The sequence below is a fragment of the Cyanistes caeruleus genome, chromosome 4 (genome assembly GCF_971803275.1).
Source record: "Cyanistes caeruleus chromosome 4, bCyaCae1.hap1.1, whole genome shotgun sequence".
Taxonomy (NCBI): Eukaryota; Metazoa; Chordata; class Aves; order Passeriformes; family Paridae; genus Cyanistes; species Cyanistes caeruleus.
The window spans coordinates 37,319,497-37,341,810 of NC_141704.1; the positions used below are offsets into that span (position 1 = coordinate 37,319,497).

The 22,314-nt window shown below is 35.0% G+C and overlaps 1 protein-coding gene across 3 annotated transcripts in view; it reads right to left on the reverse strand.

The window, feature by feature from the left end:
• The window catches only part of CFAP54 (cilia and flagella associated protein 54), a 104,662-nt gene that overhangs the window by 77,784 nt on the left and 4,564 nt on the right, over window positions 1–22,314 (reverse strand). For 2 of the 3 annotated variants that reach the window (XM_086887700.1, XM_086887699.1), the window contains exons 2-15: window positions 18,139–18,244; window positions 15,190–15,336; window positions 13,006–13,177; window positions 10,942–11,000; window positions 9,531–9,674; window positions 8,983–9,096; window positions 8,783–8,881; window positions 8,057–8,255; window positions 6,935–7,009; window positions 5,959–6,071; window positions 5,676–5,844; window positions 4,944–5,029; window positions 2,874–3,008; window positions 1,711–1,858 (exon numbers count right to left, since the gene is read on the reverse strand). In XM_086887700.1, the coding sequence (XP_086743826.1) occupies window positions 1,711–1,858; window positions 2,874–3,008; window positions 4,944–5,029; window positions 5,676–5,844; window positions 5,959–6,071; window positions 6,935–7,009; window positions 8,057–8,255; window positions 8,783–8,881; window positions 8,983–9,096; window positions 9,531–9,674; window positions 10,942–11,000; window positions 13,006–13,177; window positions 15,190–15,336; window positions 18,139–18,244 (1,766 nt within the window). Of the gene's footprint in view, window positions 1–1,710; window positions 1,859–2,873; window positions 3,009–4,943; window positions 5,033–5,675; window positions 5,845–5,958; window positions 6,072–6,934; window positions 7,010–8,056; window positions 8,256–8,782; window positions 8,882–8,982; window positions 9,097–9,530; window positions 9,675–10,941; window positions 11,001–13,005; window positions 13,178–15,189; window positions 15,337–18,138; window positions 18,245–22,314 lie in introns of all 3 variants that reach the window. The other variant, XM_086887697.1, reaches the window with a different exon arrangement.

Genomic DNA, 22,314 nt, shown 5'->3' on the forward strand with positions numbered 1-22,314 from the left:
TTGATCAGCTCTATTAATAATTTCAGAATTTGGCAATAATTCTGTTCTTCAGTGTTTGACTATGAGCAGTAACAATACTGTTTCTTGAAGAGCTTTCAAGGGCTTAGACACACAGCAATGTATATGTACAGTTATACTAATACAGGATATTATTAGCTAATACTGTTGTATTTTAAAGGTACCATACATTTCATAGCCATGTCATAACCAAGCTAATGAAACTAGGACTCATTTTGTAGTTGCTCATATTTTTGTAGCATTCATATAGCAATTCTCCATTTTGAAATCAACTCAAACCTATTATTATCTAATTCACAGTTAATTTCACTTATAGAAGGATTTTTAGGAATAGGAGGTCATATTATTATGAGAGATATTATTTCATTTTAATATTTCTTGAAACAGTATTATCATTCTTTTAAAGTTTGCTTTGATTGTTTAAATTACATTCATTTATGAAGAAAGCATCCAAACTTATGTTTCCCCTCTTCAAAACAAGAAAAAACATTTATTTAGTTCTTGGTTAAACCCTCTAATTTTATTTTTTTTCTGAAATAAATTATTTTTTTCCCCTTTCAAAGGAACAACCTTCTGGTCACTCCTTGTGCCACTTTTGCATGCTTGTTTTTGCTTGTTCACTGTCTCTTCCTCATAAAAAAGAAAATTTGTATTCACTCAGCATTCACTCAGTAAATAGGTTCTTTTCAGCACCGGCATATGCTTGACTGTCAGCCTGTTTTGACCAATGGCTCCTATCTATTCAGCTTTTTTTTTTCCTCCAAAAAGACATATTTAAACTGAACGAAAAAGTAAGAGTGCTACAATGAGGACTCATTTAGTCTCCCTGAGAACCTTATGATCTAAGTAACACCACCAAAACCAATACGTACTCAACCTTAATAATAAGTAGTAGATTCCCAAGATTTTTTTTATTTCCAAAAGTACAAAACTATTACAATTTCTTTCTGTTTCTAGATATGGTCTAATAAGATCCTTAACATTTATTCTCTAGTTACTGTAAGACATTTACAAGCATTATGATTCATATTCCAAAATACACAATAGAGAGCTTTCAAAGTATGTCTAAATATTCATGTTTTACAACATTAGTCAGGTTTTGAAAGGAAATTTTTTTACTGTGCTTGATTAACATATCCCAGTAATGTCAGCCAAGTTCAGCTTCAAAAACAATTGAATTACTATACAAAAATCAAGAATATGTAGAGAAGAAAACCAAACTGATAAATACTCATTTATTTACTCAATAAATGCAAAAGCTTCAGTATGACCTCAATATTTTCCCCTTTAGCCTGCTACTAATTAACCAGCATTTGAAGGCTCCAAATTAGCAAAAGCACGTACTGCCTTTTGCATAGCCCATATTCAGAGAAAATAGCAGTGATCTGAGGCTACTCTGAAGGGGCTAAGAGACATGTAGAAGACCTGTGAGGAGAGTCAGTAATAAGAGATGTAATTCAAAATGGGGTTGCTTCAGTAGAACTGGAAACATAAGGAAAGGAATCATAAATCCTTGGGAAAACAGGTTTCATTAGCTCAAATAATGGGTGAAATTTTGTGTGAAAAATACTGTCCTTCCACTCTCAACAGTATCTTTACAGTATTTTTTTAATTTGTATGTTAGTCAATTTTCAGCTCAGGAAAGTTCCAATCTTAAAAGTCATCCTTGAAAGAAAACTCAATTTTTCTTACCTTCTTTTTCCTTAGATACAATTGTAGAATCAGCTACATTTTCCAGTATTGCAGCTAGACATAAGGTTATCTCTGCAAACATTACATTAGTGTCTGCTATGTTGCTCTTCTTAATTATTTCGTTCACTATCCAGAGTATGTGAACCCACTAAAAATGAGGGAAAGGGGGAGAAAAAGAATCAAGATGGAGATAAATAAAAATTCTGGAAGACATTTATGCATTACAGAGGTAGACAGGGTTTTGCACTCAAAATTGTTTAAAAATATTCACAAGCATGCACACAACTCGTTTCCTGGATCTGGCTTCTTTTTTTAAATGTCACCAGACTGAGATGCTGAATTTACACTGCTCTATAGACCCTGCTCCTTCAGACAGCAGACTTTTTTTATTTTAGAACATTATTATTCCTGCCAATCTTTTTGGAAAGTTTTATGAATGTTCTACAGCCATAAATTTAATACCTTCCTCTAGTGCAGTAAGCCTTCCAGTAGATTTGATTACATGTCTCTCATTTATCTCTGTATCTTCCCACTTAAAATCAGAATAAGAGACCCAAACGCTACGGTTGTACATACAGAGGAAAATAACCGTACACTGCCTTCTGGGGAAGTTCCAAACAATTTTGCTGTATAGAGTCACAAAAATAACTCCTCCAGAAACTGGCTGGTTAGCACCAACTGGCAGCCCAGAGAGCCCATTTCACCAAGAGCCTCCCACCCACGGAACAAATTCAAGGTAAGGCTGTGGGCTGAATACTATTCTACTATTGACTCCCATTTCCCTTAAGTTGTATGGCTTTTGGCACTTTCTTCAACTGACCTAGGGAACTTTCTTGAAATACACTGGTATTTTCTGCCACAACATCTCAAATTCTTCTTCTTCTTACATCCTGCCCAAATGTTTTCACTAATTTAGCTTCTTACCACCATGGCCCACTGGCAGACAGTGGGTTACTTTACTTTACTTTATACTTGAATAATATTTTGGTACTGGCTTATGTGAGCACAGTGTGTTCAAAGTGTGTATAACTGATATTTTTGGAGAAGATTTATCTGCATTTTACCATAAGAAAAGGTACTTAGACTGGATACCAGTATTTCACTGCCTTTACTATAACAGACTGCATTCACATTAAGAGAAATACTTTATAATGAAGGAGTACTTGGTAAGCTTGGTGTTTGTGGATATATTCTAAGCAGTCACTTCCACTCATTTGGATTTGCTGAAGATCTGTTTTACACTTCTGCCACAAACACATTACTACATCAACAAGTATTTCTTTGTCAGGATGGACATTCTGGAAAGAAAAAACAATATAATTGTGGAAACAGGTAGGCATATAAACACACAAATAGCCCAGTACATGAACAGTCTCAACATTTTCCAACACAAGTAAATAAAATATGTCACCTTCCTATAAAGGATGACAACATTTTGAAAGCTTTAGAAATTTGTTTTAAAAATAAGTTCTGGTAGACCACCCAAGCTTTTCTTCCCTCAACAAAATAAGTGGGTTTAGAGGTTTCGGGAGTTTTTTTTTTATTATTTTTTTTTCATTGGCAAGCTCTTAAAAGTAACACAGACAAGGAAATCAGTGAGGTGAAAATTACATGAGAGAGCAAATTAACTATAACGCTGAAATCAGTAGAGTCTGGAAAAACTTTATTTTTGTTGAAGTATTTAAATATTTTCAGAAGAAAATCTAAATTAATAGTTTCATTTTGCTTGACAGAGTACTTCCATAGGCTGTTGGTGCATCTGAGACTATGAAGCAGTGAAAAACAAACAACTAGGAAAAAATCTGGACTGAAATACCTAACAAACAAAAGAAATGTTAAACCCTACCCGCATCTTGCAAAGAGAATAATTAACAAATTCAAAACTCTAGTTAGTTAACCTCCTAATTAACACATTTTAAAAGGCAATAGAGTCCATCTATGTGTTAAAGACATTCTGAACAGTGAGTAAGGATCAGTACACATCTTTATCACTAGTTACAGCAGAGCTGAATCAGCATCTCAGATGCAGTGAAACCTGATATATCCACACTGTCTATACTCTCATATATGTTTGAGCATAAGATTTATGGAATATTGATAATGAAACTGAGGGGAGAAGAAAAGGGGAAAAATGTAAATCAAAATTATTTTTGCACTGTTTTGGTGGCAGCAAGCTGTTAGATTGCCTCAGCTATATATCATATAACTTCACCATCAGTGAATGCTCTGTTAATCAGGGGCGAATTTGTCTTTCTTCTCTGGACAAAAGAAGAAAGTCAAGAAGATTTGCAGGAAAGTGCAGAGGAACCAGTAGAGTTTAAATCCAGGTAACTGCCTCCATACAGAAGTCACATTTAAAACTGACAAATCATGCTGTCTAAAGGTATCTGTGGGGTACCTCACAGGCAAGGTACTTTGACTATAAAAGTACGCCAAAACTAAAAATGTGTGTGCTCCAGTTACATCCATATTGTGGCAATATTCAAATTATATCTAAAATAAATTTTGCAGTTAAGATATATGTCATGTTATCAGAATAGGTTTTTTCTAAGGAAAAAAATTCATTAGTCTTTTGGATCACGAACTATTTTAATATAAGTGCTAGTAGTGGAGACATTGCACTATAATTTCTTCGCCTCCCAGAAGCACAATAAGGGAAATCTCAGTTTGAGCAAGTAAAAGTGGTTACTCCAGGAATAAATCATCAGATACATAATGGGATTCATTCCACAGTGGAGACTTCAGCACAGAGTCCCACTCTCACTGGTTTTCTTGTTGTTGCTGCTTGTTTCAGTTCTCTGCAGTGAGAATTGACCTTAAATTGCAGACAGTGCTGCTCAGAAAGTATTATCGATCTGTAGGGTAACTGCCCCCATTTCTATAAATATTGCAGAACTGTTTTCCACAGCTGAGCATATTTGCCCACCTAAATCTAACATATGTAAAGAAATTTGATCTCTCCTTGATTAGCTGAAACATGCAATCAGCCCTATGGTCTTCCAAATAAATTTAATACCTAATAAATATTTTAAAGTAACTGATTACAGGGAATTTTAGAACGAATATACCATTTTTTTAAATCACAAACTAAAAATATTCATGAGTACATTTTTCACTTTTTGTATTCTTGCAGTTTGTTAGTCATGCAATTGATTCCTTTGATCTTCAATTATATGCATTCATTACAGACTAAGTGATACATTGAGAAGAAATGTCTCAAATTCTGTTCTTACCTGCTCAGATGTGGAGACACAGGAAAACACTGTTGTTGCCAGAATTGTAAGATCATGAAAAGGATCTTCAGGCTTTAAGGATTTCTCTACTTTCAACATGTATAATAAAAAACAGAGAAAAAGGAAAGGGAAGACATCATATCTAATTTAAAAACTAAGCTTGAAAATATCTGAGTCAACTAATTTACTAATATAAACCAGCATATAACATGGTCTAAGAAACAGTAAATTCAGAGGGGGACAGATAATTCCAAGTTTATTCACTTCTGTGAAAATGAGCATTTCTATTTTTAGGAAACAGAAAGTTTTCAAGATATATTCAGGTTTCTGATTGTCATAGAATGAAATTGCAGTTGGTCTAACAAGTTTTTCTTGCTTCTGTGTAAAGAAATTTTGCATAAATTAAGTGTAAGAACAGACAAAAAAAACCCCTCAAAGATGTGTTTCAATTTTTCCCTGAAAACTTGTCTGAAAACATTCAATCATTTTGCATCTTTGGTTATAACCAGACACATGTTTAACATATATCATGCATTTCCCACTTAAGGGAAATCATATAAAGTCATATTTTGACAAATGAAAACTGGAAAAAATAGGTAGCATTTTCTCAATTACTGCTTTTTGTCATAGACTACTGCATGAAACATATTACATTGTCATAAATAATCAACAAAACCTCTTGCTGTAAAAATATTTGAAATTCAAACACAATTATAACTGAAAAACACTCACTTCTAACTGTCTGTGTCTTTTCAGAACCTAGAAGTGTGCTGGCTTCTTCGCTATTATCATCAGTAACAGAAAAACTACGTTCAAATGTTCCTGGGAATACTACAGGTTGCATCAGTGTAAGGAGTTTGAGTTCTATTTCAGCTTTCTTCCATGTTGGGTCATCTTGAGTCTAATAGAGAGGGAAAAAACCACAGAAACTGGTCTTTAAAATATGTATTTTGCATACTCCTTACCCTCATAGGAAAAGACCAACTAAAGAATATCTCAATCATATCCAGATTACCTGAAGAAAATCATTAACAAATTCAAGCGCAGAATAAAACACGGCCCACTCTTCATAGCTGAAAGCTAATTTTACAAATTTCACAGCAGCATCTCCAGACACCCCTTTTTGTCCTGCAGTGATGACAAAAATATTTTCTTTGTTTTACATATATGTATTCATAAGTTTATTGAAAGTTTAATTTAATTTATTTTCATAATTTGGGCATTGATAAATACAAAACATTTTTCAGCAGTCAACATAATCTTGAAGGATGTTTTAATAACTTTACAAGAAACAATAGTTTTATCTTTTCACAGCAATGTCTAGGCTTAGACTGCTTCAATGATGAATCTGCAACCATAGAATCATATAGGTTTGAAAAGACCTCCAAGATCATCAAATCCAAATTTTGAACTAATACCGGCATGCCCACTTAACTATATTATGTTGTCCTTTTACATTCAAAAAAGGCTCTACAATTATTGATATAACATACCTGTGTAAAGAACACCAAGGATCTAATCCTTGCTGTTGCAGGAAGAGCTTATCACCCTGTAAAGACCCTTGCTATCCAAAATTTGGGTTAAAAATTGCATATAAACACATACAATTTATTTCAAGACAGGTAAACATTTTGCCTTACTGTGTCAGAAAATGCTTGTATACACATAAGAAGCCTATTTTCTCACTTTTCAAGTTTATCCAGACCACAGTAAGGCAGAAAATAGACCTCCTGGTCCTTGGAACTCTCAGCAATTTTTTAGCTAATATATTCAGCAGTGTTCTGTAGTCCTAATAAAATGCCACACTCATGAGTTGGAAGGTACCCACAAGCTTGATCAACAAAGTCCAGCTCCCAGCCCTGTACACAACCACTCCAAGAGGACACCATTTTGCACACTCTTTATGTATAGAACTAACATGAAAATTAATTCTGTACACTAATTTACATCACTAGGTTAAAGAAATCCTTTGAAATTCAAAGCTAGCTTACCTGTTAGCATCAACTGCAGAAGGGTAGATGATGGATTAATTATACCAAAATTACTGGTGCCATTGCTCTCTCCACCTTCAAGATAAAATTATTAAATCAATTTATAATTTATTTGACTTGTTAAACTCTAATTAGGTGGTAATCATACCAAGAAAAATATCATTTTGAAGTGCACTTAGTCTCTATATATCCTTTTACTGACAAAATACCTCTATACCCAGGACTGTATTCAGAAAAAAAAAAAGTGTGGAAGGAACCATCAAGTCCAGTGTTTTTCTCAAGTTTTCACATCTAACTTTAAAGAGATTTTATAAGAAAATAGAATACATCAAATACCATGGTATTCTGACCTTGCCTGGCTTCTTGACCCCCATCCTGCTGCTCTCTCACTCATGCTTCACAACAGGACAGGGGGAAAAAATATGATGGAAGCTCATGGTTTAGATACTCCCAAATAAATAAAGAAAACAAAGCTGTGATTGCAAATGAAGTAGAAAAGGTGATTTATTCACTATTTCCCATAGGTGGGCAGACACCTGGTAAGCAAGGCTTCAGGATGTGTAGCAGTTGCTTGGGAAATCCCCCTATCCTCTCCCTTAGTCACAGACTCTGCTGCTGAACTGGATGGGTATTGGTGTGGATCAGCTGTTTGGTGAGTTCAGGTCAGCTGTGCCAGCTATGTTCTCTCCCAGCCTCCTGCCCAGCCCCAGCCTAGCGGCCTTTGGGGAGGGGAGGTTTGGAGAGACAGCCTTGAGGCTGTGCAGTAACTGCTCAGCAGTAGTGAAAACACTGTGTGTTAACAACAATTTTAGCCAGAAATATATGGCACAGTAAAGCTTGTAAAGACCACTACAAAGATAGTGAACTCCAGTTTACTTAGAAAATAGATGCATAAACTGCTGCAGATTTTTACTGAATACAATAGACCATGGAGATCAAAGAAGATTTTTATCTTCCATTATGTGAAGATAAGAAAGACTACCTGCTTTTATAGGTGCTATTGTTATCAATTAAATATATACCTTCAGGCACATTCTCTTTTTTTTTAATAGAAAAAAAAACAAAATAAAATGGAGTTCCAGGCTCCCCACCAACACTGGCTTTGCTTCTTTAAGCTGTTACCTGAGAGGATTTCTAGGCCTGCGGAAAAAAGCTCAGAAGTGACAACACGGATTTGAATTTCATCAGGAACAGGAGGATGAGGAGGCAATAGATTCCTGCTGCTATCAGACAGTGCTTCCAGGATGGCAAGGAATTGAGCTGCAGCACCATCAAACATTTCCACCAGCAGCTGCTCAGTAGTTGTGCGAGGCCATGACAGCTAAGTAAGAAAAGGCAATTTAAGCCTTGTGACATCTAAACTTGCAACAAAGTAAGATTTTTTTCAAAACATTTCTCCATCAGAAAGTAAGTACATGTTCAAAACAGAAAATAACATACTGTAAAATATATTGCTGTTATTAATGTCATGCTTCAAAGGCATAGCAAAGCCTCATGCTAAGCAGGTACAGTACTTAGACTAATCAATTCATAGCAGCCAGACACACTGTGGCATGGTATTTTATTTCAAAAATAGTACAATAGAAATTATGGGTGAGAGTATTAAGGCCATGTAGTTTAAAACCATGCAGATCTCTCCTGATAATCTTCTAAAGTAATAATTAGTACATCTTCCCTACTTTGAAGCTCGTTCTGAGTTTTCTTAATAAATTCTGTTAATTATGAAACTGCAAATATAAAACTTACTGCTTGTGTATGGCACCATCTGTATCTGGAAAAATTATATCACAGTTTCATCACATGACAATAGTAAAGGAAGAGAAGGATTATATGAAATATCAGGCTTACATTTACTGCTTTTCTTGGGTTAACTTTTGACTCACGTCGAGAGCTGTTCGACTTTCTTCTGGATTCATATACTGCTCTCTTGAAAATCATTACTGACATCTGGGGCATAAATTAAAAATTAAGTCAGTATCTATTTTATGTGTTCTGTTCATAAAGATCATAACTCCTCTACCTTATTAAAATGACTTGCATGATGATACCTTTAGAGTGGCCTCTCTAAAAATCTTTTCTGTCTCTGTATGTTCCAGAGAAGAACTGATATCTTCTAATTGCTTTATTTCATCAATTTTAATCAAACCACGGCGAGCAAATATCTGTCCAAAGAATTAAAAATACATACATATATATATATATATAATATATACATATACATACTCTGTGTTGATATCTAATTTTAGAATAATATAGTTCCTGAATTTATACAACTGCAAAGAGCTGCAATGAAAGCCAGGAAAATAAAAAAAAAAAGGAAAATAAAACCTCTGTAAAATACCTTTTGTATATATGCATGGGACCTGGCCAGTGTTTAATGCTAGAAGTCTGTGACTGTGAGTATATTACAAAGTGCTATTGCATTTCAGTTGATTATACATTTACATGTGGAAACACATCTCCCCTTTGGAGTAAAATTTTGAAATACGGACAGAACTCTAATATATATATATGATCTGCTAATAAGTAGGAATATTTAAATAAATATTTCCTATGTGATTGCATCTGAAATGCTACATAAGGTAAATCAGGATACCTCTCCATGAATGCCAGCTTGACAATCAAAATAACACTGAGAAACTGCCGTATATAGGGTAGCTCTCCATGTCAAATAATGCACAGATAAGAGTGGAATGGATGATTCCATACATATACTGGCCCACAGTAAGTATTCCAGGACCTGTATTGAAGAAATCTAATTTCAAAATGAATGCATTTTAACATACATAAATATGCTTCCTATTACTAAAGGACAGATACAAAGACTTATCTTCACCTGGTAGGACAAACTGAAAGAGGGGGGGAAAAAATCACAGAAATTGTAATAGTTTTTAACCTGTTTTATTGACTGAAAAGCCTTCCACCTGCATGTTATTGTTTTTTTCCATCTTAAATAGCAGTCAAGCACTATTTTATCCTCCAAGCTACCTTAACCACTCCAGTTCACCATAGTCTTGCCACCAGACAAAGATCCTGCCCTTCTCTCTCATCTGCTCTTGAGAGCTTTCCCTCCTTTTCTGGCAGCTCTAGTGATCTAGCGTTGAAGTCTGTCTTTTGTGGTGAAAACCTGCACTTAGATTAATTTATACCCATGGAACTCTTGGCATAGTTATTGCCGCAGTTTAATTTTAATAATTAGTCCTTGACTGAATGAACAGTATCTTTATCTTCCTCTTACTATTTTCTTTGAGTCAGCTTTTCCCTGAGGTAAATAAAATGTTCACCACCTTTGTCCTAAATTAAGCCAATATACAAATTTTCTTTTAGTCTAAATTTCAAGAATTGGAAATACCCATGACCAATTCCTCTGTTTCCTGTATAGCAGAAACCTGAGTATGTTAAAGGAGGTTCTAAGTCACTTCTGTTTTTAATAGATGTTCAAAGATAAAAAATATTTCCTGCTCAGTGAAAGATTAATAAAACAACAAATAAGAAAATATATTGTATTAAGGCTGATTCAAATTCTGTTCAAGTTTTAGGAGAAAATAGTAAAGCTAAGACAAATAAAAACCACATTCAGAAAAAAAAAAAAAAGGCAAGGGGGAAAGGCCAGGTTATTTTTATCAAGCATTCACAACTAAAACCCTAGCCACCAGGTGTCAGCACATTTCCACATTTTAAGAAACAAAAGACCAATTCTTGAATATATATAGCTGTCCAAAACAAAGGACCTGGAATCCTCTGAAACAGCCTAACATATGGCATTTAAATGTCCAGTAAGACATTACACTGGGCTCCATTCCACAGCTGAGGAAGGAGCAGACTCTGCAAGACATGAGGGCTTAGAAATCAACCACTTTGAAACACAGACATTTTATTTCCTTGTGACAAAGTACTACTATTGGCAATACCAGTGAAATGGAAAAGTCAGGGTATGGTGTTATGCAAAACACAGGTGCATTTTCTAAACTCCTTCCAATTTTACAGGTCTATTTATTTTGCTGTACCTTAGCAGACTGACCCATCACCATCAATTGTCTGCATATGGTGTAAATATGGATAGTACCTGCAAAAATAAATTAAACAAACAGGTAAGTTCTATAATCCTACATGAAATTTGTTATGTTAAGCAACTCAATCTTTTTCTTATTATCTGGGTTATTACTTCCAGAGAAGAACAATCTAATGACTTTTTGTTAAACAAATTAAAAACTAATGATTTTTCTGAAACAACTTCTAATTTAGAAAAGATGAAACCATTAAATTCTTCTGCCATATTAGTTTTATTAGTGAAGCTGCATAATCATGAGATTTCATGAGAATGAAATATTAAAAATTTACCAAATCAAATTTTTACTCAGTAACTGCTAGAGAGACAAATCTTACTTTCATCCCCAAATGCCAGGCTCTTTAAAGCAAAACACTACTTCTCCTCACAGACCTTACCTTACATGATTCTTTTAGCCCATCATAGCACTGCCCTGGCAGACACCACCACAATTACATGATATTAAGTATGATAAGTGACATGAAGAAATTTGAAAGCGAGTAGAGTTTCCAAAAGCATCAAAATGACTTAGAAATAAAAACCTGTCAAAAATGTACTTAAGAAATGTCATAAAATTTTCAAAAATCAGTCTTAGAAGTATAAAAGACAGTGCAGTTCAGGGAGACAAAAAAAAAGCCTATTCTTCTGTCTATATGAACCTTCAGAAAGGGACACCTGTGGCAGCAGGAGGCATCAGAATGTCACCTGTCACAGCTAGAAGGGTGTTATTATGCCAATAAGCTTAAATGGAGCAAGTATTAGGAAGATTTCTTTTTATCAGTCAAATGTGTAATGAGGCACAAAATCTATTGTTTGAAATTGCAGAAAAATGCTCAGGAACTAGGAAAAAACTGAGTTACTGCCTCCTTCTAATTAGAGTAGATTATTGGCTAGGATTGGTAGAGAGACCTGTCCCACTCACAGGCAGTGGGATGTCACAATGGCAGGTGAGTATATTTTAGTTTTAATTCTTCTCCCACAGAAACATACAATCAAAAAACACACCTCAAAAGTAGGGACTGATGGCAACAGCAGTCCCAGCAAAACAAATGGATAAGAATTTTGACCAATCTTAGCTCAGAGAAAGTGCATTTTTCAAAATGAAATTACAAACATATTATCTCTGAAGATTACATTGCAACAATTGAATAGTAGTTCAGTTGGTTAAAGCATGGTGCTAACAATGCCAAGGCTGTGGGCTCAACCTGGCCATTCACTCCAGAGTTGGACTTGATGATCCTTGTATGGCCCTTCCAATTCATAAAATAAACATTGCCTTTCAAAGCAAAAGTATGCTGTTGTTGTTCCTGAAATTAAAATCTTTAATTAAAATTGATAAATCATTCTCTTTGTATCTAGTTTGCAGAAGTTCCACTCTTTTCTCAATTTTTCCCTAATACAAGCATTTACAATCAGCACCCTGAAATCTTATACACAGATCAAAATTCTTAAGTACCATATGGTATTTTTTAGAATAGATTTATTACCAACACTTCCCTTCAAAGTACTTTCAAAAATGTACACAAAGATGTGATGACAGACGATTTTTTGCTCTTAGATCTGAAATCCCCTTTTCAAAAAAAACCCAAAACCCAACAGCAAACAAGCAGAAAAAAAAACAAAACCAAAACCAGAAAAGACCCACCAGCCAAAAAAACAAGACAAAATAAACTCATCAAAACAAACATTTTATTGATAGATAAATCTTGAGCTTTTTTGTTAATCAGGATTTACTCCAAAAATGTCCTTACTTTTGATTTTATTAGTATTCTTAAGCACATGATGATGAAAAAGTTGATGCTTTTACAACAGTCCACCTGAAAATGGACACTGTGGAAATCTTAATTTTAAAATCCCTTCTATTAGAAAAACAAAAAATTACCAAAAAACCCCTACTGTGATTGAAGACTAACTAGAGATTTATTCATGACCCTTGGGTTGACCTTGAAGAGCATAAAGAGTATAAAAGTTTCCCTTCACAGCTTTGCTTAGCAAAGAAATGTAAATGGAAAGCCTGAGGTACCATTGTAGATAAGCCAACACAAATTCTCCTGAGGTAGAGCCACTTGCATAGTGAGTCGTAATGAGGCCAAGACACTGAGACAAGTCTGCAGGGACTCTCGATTCTGAAGATTTCTGTCTCTGCTGCAAACCATCTCATAAATGCAAACATTTCTCGCTTGCAAAGCATGGAACTAAAACACATAGAAATATATATAAAGTTAATTAAAATATAAGCATATTTCAGTTCACATCAGCAAAGTACAAAAAAATGGTAAGGAAAGATTAGGTATAACAGAAAAAAAATCAGCATAACATTGAACTGAGCATTAGAATACTGAGAAAATGCTAAAGCTGCAGGGTTGCTGTGCCATTAACCTGAGTCAATTTCCACTGTGTCACAGGATGAAAACACAACTAGTGCACTAGGAGTGCTGGAAGTGGTGTAGGGAGAATGTGGCATTGAACTGCTATTCAAATAATCTAGCTTTGACACTTGGCTTCTCTGTAGAAGTCTTCCACAAACTAAGGCAAATTTTTACTTAGCTATACTTCTCCATCTATATCACCAATATCTTATTCCTCTCTTTCATCTGTTACTTTTCTCTTCCACAGATGGATTTATTCTTCTCTTCCTTGTTATACCTAACATAATGTGACCTCAGTCATGCCTGAACTACAGCATCAGCTGAACAAACGTTAAAAATTGGGCTAAATGGGACATGACCAGTCAGTACCTATCAATCTCTCAAAGCCTCCTAAACTGTTAACTTTTGAAATTATATTATTTTGATGCAGTTAATTCACCAAAGCTGGAAGTTTCTAGCCCTGAAATGCCATTTCTTAGTGTTACATTAAAAAAAAAAGCGCAGTGGGAACATGGCAAAAAAAATTACACCTAGAGCCTTTAGATGTGATCATTTGACACTTTATCATTTTCCAATTTCCAATTGTAGGGATCATTGCCAAACTAGATTCCTTATCTGAAAATTTAGGGATACCTTAGTCTGTTAAGGCCAAGTTACAGAACAGGCATTTCAGTATGGGCTGCAATAACATTTGCCAGTAGGACTGGTTCAAACATAGAGAAAACAGAGGAGAGCATCTCTTGAACTTAAAATTTATTTACAAAACATTTTTTAAAAATGTATTAACACAGTCTTTGGTCATATTCTTTCTAGGAAGCTGAACCACATTTTAAAAACAAAAAAAAAAAACACAAACCAAGTATCTTTTCTATTATGATTCTGCTTCTAGCTTTTAAGCAAACCATCTATTTACAAACACCTATTTACACTCTGACTTGAGGATATGAATTTGATTAGCTCAATACACAGGAGCTGCCTACCATTTCTGTTCATTGTTTTTGTTCACAGAGTAACTTGCATTAGTTAATTCAAAATACCCACCATGTACAAAAGTAGAGCTTCTCAGCAAAGAACTGCTTAAAGTAAAATATAACATGTTTTTAGCATTCTTCCTATATCAACTGAAACTCTTTCTTCCACGAATAACTAAAGGCATACTGCAAGTCCCATCTTTGATAAGCAGTTAACACAAAAGTATTCCAAAACATTCTTAAGGTCACTTGGCTTCCTAGAGTTTAAAGCACTTAGAAAATTATTCAGCATTTTTCCCTTTTTTCTCACAGTGAGAAAATAAGCTAAAAAAAAAAAAAAAAAACACTGCTTTTCTAACTGTCGTGACCTTTTATAACAAGTGGTATTTTGTACACTTCTGGTACAAAATACAGAAGAATGTTTTAATTGTCTTGCATTCTGCCTGGCTCTTAGATCATGCAATACAGAAATTTCCAGAATTGCAGGACATTTATCAAATTTTGCCTACATCCTGATTCTGATAGTGGATAATAGCAACTATTTCAGAGCAAAAACTGCTGTAAGCAGTTACAGAACACCACATTCAGAGAAAACTGCTGTTTTAACACTAAGTTGATGGTGGTTGGCTTCTGCCATAAAAGCATTAGGCACTTACATACTCTTAAAAATATACACCAATTCCAGATGTTCATATCATACATATGATCATTAAATCTCAATGCAGTTGATATCAACAAACTATTAAATATTAGTTAATGATAATATATAATTAATATGAAATACATTCGTGGAGGATAAAATGGACTACTTACTTTGAATCTGTGAATGTCTTTGACCAGAAAAAAATTTAACAACACACAACCTACCGTAAGTGCTGCTTTTTTGTCTTTGACACCGTTTGGAAAAAAAGTGGATTTAAAGCAGTCCACATCATTCATGACATCATCAAGGTTTACAGATACAAACTGCTGAAGGTATCTTTCATAACACTGTACAAGTGCCAACTTATATTCCTGAAAAAAAAAAAAATCTTAAGTTCTTTTTATGGTTTGTATATTGCATTTCTATTTCTATAAAATGTAGTTTTTTATTATCTTTATGAAAAAAGTAACAAAGTGAAAGAGCAACAGGAAGTAAAGCACTTCAGTTTCATACAAATATCCAGCAATGTAGTGTGAATACTCAACATATGAAAGGTTGAAATACTTAAAAAGAATGGCTTGTGCTTTGCAAGTTTTAGTGAGTTTTTTTATTCTAATCATAAATACGACATATCAGATAACAATTATAAAGCAGGGTGCTGGGCTAAATAATTAAGAGTTGCTGGAATACTCTACAACTTCATAACAGTAATGACAATGACATTAAACTTCAGAAAAAAGTACTTCATAATGTAGAACTTTATAAGCAATATATAGATGTAATAACTTCTCTCTTCCTTGTTTCCATGTTGTCAAAGCTTTTTTTTTTTCTTTCTTTTTTTAATATAAAAGAGAGAAAGATAGTAAGATGCCTTAAAAAAAGATTGAAACAAGTGAAAACTGGAATTTACATATGGCCAAGAAATCAGCATTAATAGACCAGAAATTGCCACTGGGTCTTTAAGAACTGTTGGCAAGGAAGATGTTGAGCTTTATGTCTCATTCCAAATAGAGCTCCCCAGCAGCTTGTCGAACCACTCCAGAATCATGCTGACTCTATGGTTCAGCTCTGACTCAGATCTGGAAGTGACATTTACTGAATCATCACCACCACTTCCTTCAGCAAGGATTACATTTAGGTTTCTCTACCAATTTCACTAATTCTAGCACACACCAAATAAATTTTTGAGGAAACAGTAACTAATTTCTGCCACTAAAAATGATCCTTTAACATTTAATCACAGAAAATTCTTATTTCCTTGCACTCCCTTCTTTTTCTCAATATAAATTCCTTCCAGCACAGTGACACCTTAAATTGTTAATCATCTGAGGAGTCAAGCTCACATGGCCCTATTATCCTATTTGCTGTGTGAAAGCAGCAGCCATACCTAGAAACTTTGACTTTCTATGGACAGCTATGGGCAGTCAGTCACTTGTGTAATCTAATATGTACATTCAGGCTGTGATAACACTTAGAATCCAAAGCCATCAATCAGAACACCATTAGGATAGTTACTGACACATAACAAAAAAGTAAATTCTCTCCTGAACTGTTTAAAACGTGTGTATGACCGAGGATAACAGGCAGATACAGGCAGAGTGGAGGGAGGGAAAAAACGAGTCAGTGCTGATCATATGATGACTAATGGACTAAGTAATTTCCAGATATATGACTTAATGAATTTAGGTGTGTCCTAAAAAACACATAGCAGATGTATTATAGAAAGGAATCTAAAGGCATTAAAAAAATACAGCAGTAGGACAGAAAGCTAAGTGGGTGCCTACCCACTGACTATTTTTTAAGGACTACACATCATTGTTATATAATGTGAAGGTTAAAACATAAAAGATTCAACACTAGTTTTCAACTAGGAGTCAAGAGGGGTACTTATGGAATAGACTTTACCCCTTAGACTTTACCTATCACAGACCCTGGTTTTACACCATATCCATCCTTCCTGTAATGCATTCGAAATCTGCAACATCCACCCCTTGTTGTTTCTATATATTTCTTTTCAGGGAAAAAAACTGAATGAAAACTAGGTTTTCATTCTAAAATTAAGTTTAAAAAATGCACTTTAAAAAGTGTGAGTTCCAAAAAGAAGTTGAAAGTATTGGGCTGGCCAGGAAAACAACTTCTTCAGCAACATCAATTACTGTAGAAAAACACATTACACTAGAAGATTGAAGCTGCAAGCAGAAGTCTTTAAGCAGAAACATGGATTATTTTCAGGCAATCTAGGGTCACGTCATTAAGCACCTTGAACATAAAGACCAAACTATATTGGAGTGCTGCTTTGGGAAGCCAATGCAGAGTACAGGGAGCAGCATTTGATACTTTTGAAATAACCTGTGAGAGCAGCAGTTTGCAAGCACTAGAAGTTTCATGTAATGTTTCAAGCAATTCCTAGGGCCTAGAAGCTATGAAAACTTCAGGAATGTTTTTATGGAAAAAAGGACAAATAGTATATAAAAATATATTTGCCTTATTGAGTCAGATTAACAGTTACTAGCCTGGCGTCCCATCTCCAACAGTAGTCAGTAACATACAACTAAGTAAAAGCATAAAAATAGAGCTATCATATAATGAAACATCCCTCAAATAATACTCTGACTTCAACAATTTAGCACCTGAATCCCTTTTAGTTGTGATCTCCCCTGTTTAAGGAGACCAGAAATGCACACATAATTCAAGATGCAGAAGCATCACTGATAGGCATAGTTGTACAATGTGCAATTGCACTCTGGTTTTGTTCTCTGATCCTCTCCTGACAATTCTTTTTACCCATGGTTGGTTAACTGAGCATGGAGTTGAGTCAGTGGAACTTCTCTATCACTGTCAGTTTGTACTTTAACAGCATTAAAGTCACAGTCAGATATTGTACTCTACCACGCTGAAACGTCAAATATATATTAAAGAAAGATTTTGGGGTGTTTGAAAAGGCAATGGGTGCATAGAAAATACAGATATAGAAAATACATTCAAAAATCAGGACAATTTTACAATAAAAAGAGCAAGAAATACAAACAATCAACTGCCACTGGAATTATTTTGTAGAAGTTTTTGCTACTTTCTAAATAGCTTTCAGTAAAATATGATTAAAAATTAAAGTAGCATAGAAACATAATGAAACAAAGGCTGTGATTGAACCTTTTCTCATTCAAATGACTTACTTTGATCTGAGCAAGGGTATCACCAACTTTCACAAGTCTTTCATTGTAATACCACTCTGGTAGTCGTGGCTTATATTTGATCCATATGTCAAACAAAGTATTTGCTCTAAAAAAAAAAAAGATATAGGAAAAAAGTTTCAGATTAAACTGGCAGTAGACCTGTCATAACAGGTAAACAAATCAAAGTAAACAAATCAAGAAGACTTCAAATTGTGAAAACTCTTTTCTTCCAAATCTATTTGAACTTCTACATATTTCAAAACAAGTGATCATTAAAATCAGATTTAACAGGCAGACAAGGACATTTCTGGGTTTCATTTCTGTCACTAGTTTTTACCATACATTTTAAATAGGATGAATTTTCTCCCATGTAAATTCTCATTAAAATGTCCTAGTAATAATTCCCTTATGTTGTTCAAGCACAATCACAAGCACAAAATCTGTCCCACCTTTCAGCTAGTATTTGAGAAGCTCTGTTTGAAGAAAAAAAAATTATATCTTAGACTCAATGAATTACAGTTCACAGCAATTATTGGACCAGAAACTACAAATGTTAAGAGCAGGAAAAAAATCTCAAAATAACAGTGTATGGTCAGGTAGTTGCCACCTTGGGAACTGGTAGCCATGGAATAAACCATAAAGATACAGAGTATACAGAGCTATAGAATACAGAGCTCATGGTATACAGAGCTACACCATGAGACACGAAACAGGATTTAAATTGTAAGTAGGATTCAGAGAGAACCAAATGACACACCTGCTAAAACAGAGAGGATTTTATGGCAATAGTTGTGATGCTCTTCTGTTTCCTCTGTCTGATTCTAGCCACAGTTGTCATCAAGGATTCTTTGTGTAACAAATTGCCTATTTTGCTGAACCATCAAGCCTCCCACAAATGGTAACTGATTCTAAGCAGTTTCCCTCTGCTACAGAGACACCGACTACATCATGCCAGTACTACGGTCTCTACCAGCCATGGTTTGATGGCCTCATGCCCCTATGTGTACAACTTCCCCACACTATGCTTCTTTAAGAAAGCTACATTCTAGCTGGAATACAATAACTGATCAGACAGATTGCAAATTAGCACTGGGACTTTTTCATAAAAGATTCCCGTTAACAAATCATTACCAGTATTGATAGTGTTCACCATCCCAGGCATCTCTTACATTTATTCTCTTAACAAATCACTTGTCCAGAAACGTCAGCAGAATTGGGATACTGCTACAGCCAGATTATTTATAGGTAGCAATTTATGAGGAAAGAAAACAACTGAAGAAACATAAATTAACATTTAAAGACATTAACATCTGAAAAAAATATCGTTCTAGCCTAATTGTCATGCATAAACCATATGTGTACTGATGTGAGGTAGCTGGAACTTTTCAACTTCTCTTAAGACCGGGTAGATCAGAACTCAAGACACTTTCTTAAACTCTTCTCTTGACATTCAAGCACTTGGAATGCATTCTCAGTCTCTCATATAACTCTTCATTTCAGCTTATAAGAACACTCCCAATTTTAAAAAAAGCACAATAAATAACATTTTTTCCACACAGAAAGCTGTGAGCCACCTTCATATTTCAAGGTAAAACAGATGGCTTTATGAGAAATCTGTCCAAATTATCTTTACAACAAAGAAATGCAATCATAATCCTTTTATTTTTCTAAACGTATCATCTCATCACAATTCTCAGTTCTTGAAAGAAAGCAGTAAGGAAATAAGTAGGACATCCTAGAGGTGTATCCTAAAGGAAAAATGCAGTAACAGCACAAACTAGGCCAAAAGCAACAATCAGAATAAAATGTTCTAAGGCACTTTTAAGGAGAAATTTTTTAAGGAAACCATAGCTCAGTGAAATGAAGGGCACTTTCCAAATGGATGGGAATGAGTCCCTCCTGATCCATCCGTAACAATTAACAGTCTGGGTGGGTACTGAGTTCTTACACTGAGAAAAATATTCCACACTAGTTAGTATCTGCAAAGAGGCTCCAAAGCAAAGGAATCTGTCAGGCAGCTGAGCAAAGTTCCCTTGGACTATTAAAGGAAGAATTTAGGAAAACACCTTCAGAGACCAGGAGATTTGATGGATATTAGGGGGAAAGGGGAAGAGGGGAAGAAGAGGGAAAAGAGATAGAAAGAATGACCCTAGATGAAGCTCTGGAAAGGTAAGACTAGTACATTTCTTTAAGACTGATCAGATCTAAGTCCCCAGCAATGGTCATCTTCATTTTTTGCTTTGAATGTTCATGTTAACACGTGAGATTCTCAGCTCTAATAAACAAGTAACAAATCTGTAAAAAACTAGTTTAGCAAAGTACTGACAGAACTGACCAGACTTTCAGCTTCAGTGGGAAGATTAAGGTAAAATGATTCTGCTATAATGCCATGACTAACTTCAAGTGAGTTCATGACACAAGAATGTTTCTTTGACACAGACAAAAGAGGAGCGTGAGACACTTCCCAAACAGCTCCTCAGCCTTTCCTATAAGCAGCCTGTAGGACACAAGAGTAATGAGTTAAGCAAGTGAATTCCTAAAAAAAAAAAGGGGACTGTTGGAACTCAGAGGTGAAATTTCTTTATTTCCACCCATAATAGAAAAAATTTCCCTAAGGTCAACCCATAATAGCGTGCACAGGATAAGGCCCACGTGGTTAAAATCTTTACTACAAGTATAAAGAATTCTCTGATACTTATCAAAAGCCATCTTATTAAATAAGGGTAGTTAAGCCACACAACATGAGATAAAATCAATAGTTCAAGGTAAAGCTTTTGATGGCTCTGCTGCCAAGAGAAATGGGGCAAAACAACTTCTTGTTTAGTTGAGGAAAAATTACTTTTGTTGCTATTTCCGACTGAAAGGATCTGTGATACCAGGGCAAGCCCTCAGTAATTTTTGTTTCCTACATTAGAACATTTGAGTGCCTAAACTATGGCCTTTCTGTTGACCTATAAAAACCAAAGGTTGAAAGAGTTGGAGGAATATAGTTCATAATTTTATTTTTCTAAATGAAACGTACATGCCATGTGGAAGCTGGTTTTCTTGCTGCTTGTAGAACAAGAACACTTTGATCTCAATCCATGCCACAAAAGACAGCTTAAAAAATGACATAGCAAGAAGTCTTTAGAGCATTTAGGAAAGCAGCTGTAATAGCCATCGCCTTCAGAAATTCTTAGGACCAGACTACAGCTGGTTCTGCAAGCAGCACATGCACCAAGTTTGAGTTATCAAACAATGAAGCAGTAGGGAGAGAAATCCCTAAAATGTCACAGTCACAAATAAATAGTCTTGACTTTGCTAACTGCCTGAACATATGCTTATAATCAGAATTCCAGTCTTCTACCTCTTTACTGTCCATATAGAAATGAAGAACACCTGAGGATGCAGAGCTGCTGGGAGCTTCATGTTACTCAATATTTCTAATGCCCTGGAATTTTGGTAGGGATCATTACCACCAGAGACTTCTGGGATCAAGGCCTTGATAGAGTGAGTTCTCATCTCCATGATGAACACTGCACATTTCTTCAGACGTGAAAATGCTCTCATGCCAGCCAAGGTATTCACGGTCATGTGTCACATCCACAAAATACCAGTTTGAATAAGGCAGAACTTACTTAGGCTTGAGAGGTAAAGCAAAAAAAGAGACACTTCACAAAAATTGGTAACTTAGCACAATGTTGCAAACAGATTAGATTCAGCACGGCCACCTGCCAACTAGAAGATACAAAGAACACATAAAAGAATCACTGTTGGCAATTTTGGTAGTGTCTGAAGCAGCCAAGTAGTGTTACTTCCTGTAAGTGGGCCTAGAGAGAATAATTTTTAATATAATAACACCCATCACCTAAAGCTGAAAAGGTTTAAAACTATAAAAAGGCTTCAAAAAAAACAACATAGTGAGATTCAAAGCACTAGAGGCAAAAACCTGGAGACTGATACCTACAAGATACTTCTAGGCCTAGACCTGATGATGAACATGCCCCATAAACAAATTCGGAAGTCAGATAGCTTAGAACAGGAAAGATCTCCAGCTCAAAGGCCAGGCTGCAGAATCTGAACACCTTCTGAAAATGTATACACCCACGTCAGAGCAGGGTAATTTGTGGACTATTTCAAGGAAATTACTGAGTGAAATATGCAAGGATAAAGGCTGCACCTAAGCAATAAGGTAAC